The sequence below is a fragment of the Pyxicephalus adspersus genome, chromosome 4 (genome assembly GCF_032062135.1).
Source record: "Pyxicephalus adspersus chromosome 4, UCB_Pads_2.0, whole genome shotgun sequence".
In the NCBI taxonomy this organism is placed as follows: domain Eukaryota; kingdom Metazoa; phylum Chordata; class Amphibia; order Anura; family Pyxicephalidae; genus Pyxicephalus; species Pyxicephalus adspersus.
In genome coordinates this window covers 18,836,466-18,840,009 of record NC_092861.1, presented here as the reverse complement: position 1 = coordinate 18,840,009, position 3,544 = coordinate 18,836,466, and the positions used below count along the sequence as shown (strand labels likewise).

Sequence of the window (3,544 nt, the reverse complement as noted above, 5' to 3'; positions counted from 1 at the left end):
TTTTTTTATATTTTTTTATTTTAATTTTTGAATGTTTAATATTCCTTGCAGCTGAGTACGCATTAGATTATGGCAACGGTAAAAAATAAAATAAAAATTGTTTCCAAAAACATTTACGGTGCCCCCTTGAATGTAACTCCCTGCCAAGGAAAAAAGGGACAATCTGAATCCTAGCACTTGCATTTGTGTTTTTTTATTTGCTTGTGGTAGCTGCAGTTAAAAGGAAAAGCTCAGCGGGAACCTTTACAATCGCTATTCTTAATTGGCGTGATGTATCTGAGGGGGTGGGTACAGATACATAGTCTGGGAGGGTAGAAGAAGATAAGTAGCTTAAAAACCCTGCTAATTGGTTACACTTTGGGCATTTAAATCCTATAGCAAAACAATATCCTGCTATCTATTTTAGGGTGACCCCTTGCACACATTTTGAACTCCTACCACTAAACAGCGCAGGTGTCTAAAGGCATACTTTTTATTTATTTATATATATATATATATATATATATATATATATATATTGCACATTTTTGGGGGATGCTAACAAATGCATATCTGCGCAGCTAAATTCAACTGACGCCATTGAGCACTACTTTAACCCAGTGTTCTGTACATAAAATTGCACGCTTAGGTGTCTCTTATCTCCTCTTATGTAAACTTATCAAAGGCAGGTTCATGTGGAGGATCTCCTAAGTGGTAGCCATCCCAATTACGTAAAGAGGCGGAGCTTCCAGAAACTTCCTGATCCAGGGGGCGCTCTTAGTACACCTTTAGAAAATAATATGGTTCAGATGACACATAAGACTAAATTACACCTTGTGTCTGTCATATGACCACAGAAGCAAACAGGATCTTTTGGTTTTATTAGATATAAAAAACCCAAAGGTAGCTAAAAGGTGGTAAATGAGATGTGTGGGCTTTTTTGTTTTTGTATCATCAGCCATGTAGCTAGGTTGACTGTTTTTTTGATATTCTTCATCTTGGATATTTATTATCTGTGCAGTTAATTAAGAAAGCCGTGACTTCACCAACCTAGAAGCTGGACTGCGTTTTTCTACTTTTTATAAAGAATGGAAGAATGCAACACTATTGCTAATATATATTTTGTAATAACGGTTAAAGCAATGCTGTTTTCAGCAAATCAAAACTTCAGTTTCTTGAGTCCAGTCCATAGAGAATACCAAAATTGAGGAATCTGGATAATATATTTAGATGGTTCCTTCTAAGTTTGTAGAAGCAAATCCTTTTTTAGAAGTGTAAGCATTGACAAAACAAATGGCATTTTGCTAGAAATAGCCCAATTTGTAGGTTTGATTTGCCCATGTCTTCTAGCTAATCCTTAAAAAAACAAAAACAAACTTCGCTTGGCACCGTTTGTACCTCCTGGTCGACACATAACATAACCGCATTACAATTATAGAAGAACTGCAATCTTTTCTGTGAAAACAAACTTACTTTGTTGGTGTTCCCAGGCCTGTAACAGCCTTCCACACATACAGGGATTTAATCTAAGCTCCTGTGTGTCTCTTTCATGTTTGTTTCTTGACAGCTCGAAGGAAGCACTTTCTTACAACAGCTGTCTTATTGGCTGTAAACCAAATGCCCGGCTTAGAGGGGCCTACAGATCTGACCAGCAGCGCACTGTGTTTCGGAACAAACCCAGCGATTGTCTCTCCGAGGCAGATGATTTGTACAGTTTTAGTATGTGTGTGCTTTTTTTTATTCTCCCCAAGCACAGCAAATCTCCAATTTATGCTATTCACAAAGCCCCTAAGAAACTGTACAATTTGTGCCATTGTGCCTAATCGAATCAATTTAGCCGAGGCTATGACTAGTGATGAGCCAATCCACCCACAAATTGGGTAAAGCTGGTGGATCCTTTCTACAATACACAGCTTGCCAGTTCTTGTATATCTTGGATTAAAACCCAAAAGCATCACATTTTACCTGCCTGATTACATTTTTTTGATCCTAAGGGGTGTTTGGGGGCCAGTTGTGCATTGTTCTGTAAACATTCAATCAGTAGACATGTCTGGGGCACCTTAATCATTCCTTTGTACCATTTATATGCTTATTTTTGTTGTGCAAATTTAAATTTTATTAATGTTTTTGTGTATGTGTAAAAAGCTTGGCACTCAGTTTCAAGTCATACAGATGAAATAAATCTCAATGCTTTATATTCCTTAAAGGCTTGTGATATAATCTGGTTTGATTATGCTTCCATACTATAAAGTCAGTCCAGGAACTGTCATTCATTCCACTGATGACAAATGTGTATAGAGTTTTGATGAAATGAGGAACATAAGCTTTAATTGGACGATATAATATAGAAAAGTATAATAATTTTACCTCCGTCTTTTACAAGAGCCACTGCAGATGAGCGGGCCACTCGTGTGTCACAATCTTGCTATTGGAGTCTCCAAGGAAAAAAAAACATGGTGTATTTAATTCAACATCCATAATAACTATATTTCTGGACTGGTGTTAAAAGTTATAGTTGGCATTCTTTGGTTATATGAATTGATTTTTGCTCTGTTATTCATAATTTGGAAACATAACCTTATTCTTTTTTTGTTGTTGTTTAGATGATGAAGAAGAAGAAGATGATGAGGATGAGGAAGAGGAAGAAATAGATGTAGTAACAGTGGAGAAAAGACGTTCCTCTTCTAGCAGAGCAGCCACCTCCCCAACGCTTTTGCGCTCAAAAAACATCAACCCTGCCTCCACGAAGAACTTGCCTACTGAACTCATCCTTAAACGGTGCGCTCCAGTCCACCAACAACACAACTATGCCGCACCCTCACCATACATGGAGACGGAAGAGGTGGCTCCGCCTCAGAAAAAGCAGAAAAGTGAGGCTCCTCGGCCTGTAAAGAATGTGGTACAACCAAAGTCTAAAAGCTCCAGCCCTCGCAATTACGACTCTGAAGACAGCGAGCGGAGGCGCAACCACAATATTCTTGAACGTCAACGTCGCAATGACCTGAGGTCGAGTTTCCTCACTTTAAGAGACCACGTACCTGAACTTGTAAAAAATGATAAAGCCGCTAAGGTTGTTATCTTGAAAAAAGCCACTGAATACATTCATTCCCTTCAGGCCGAAGAAGAAAAGTTATTACTAGAGAAAGAAAAATTGCAATTTAGACAGCAACAGTTGGTTAAGAAAATTGAAAACTCACGGACTTGCTAAACTTTTTTTTTTCCTCCCCCCTCCTATTCCGAACTCTCACTGCCACTTTGCACAATTTTTGATTCTTTAAAGGAAAAAAAAGAAAAAAACAAGTTACGCATTTTTGACGTTACGAATGTTGGTTTAATTTCAAATCCAGTTCACTCTACAGTTCAAATACAACTTTTTGTATTAGATGTACTTTTGATTTGTGGTTTTGAAACAACTGGATAAAATCTTTTGATGAGTTTAGTAGACTGCCAAATACTTTTACTGTTGTGTTATCTCTGTTTTTTTGGATATATATTGATTTTGTTACTTATGTACTTTTTAGATGTTTTCATGTATGTTGTTTTTTTTTATGTTTTTTTTTTTTTT

The 3,544-nt window shown here is 37.0% G+C and overlaps 1 protein-coding gene across 1 annotated transcript in view; it reads left to right on the top strand.

The window, feature by feature from the left end:
* The window catches only part of MYCN (MYCN proto-oncogene, bHLH transcription factor), a 6,173-nt gene extending 2,717 nt beyond the window's left edge, over positions 1-3,456 (top strand). Inside the window, exon 2 of the mRNA XM_072407516.1 lies at positions 2,583-3,456. Coding sequence (XP_072263617.1) covers positions 2,583-3,187 — 605 coding nt within the window. The 3' untranslated portion in view covers positions 3,188-3,456. The remainder of the gene's footprint in view (positions 1-2,582) is intronic.
* The last annotated feature ends 88 nt before the right edge of the window (positions 3,457-3,544 follow it).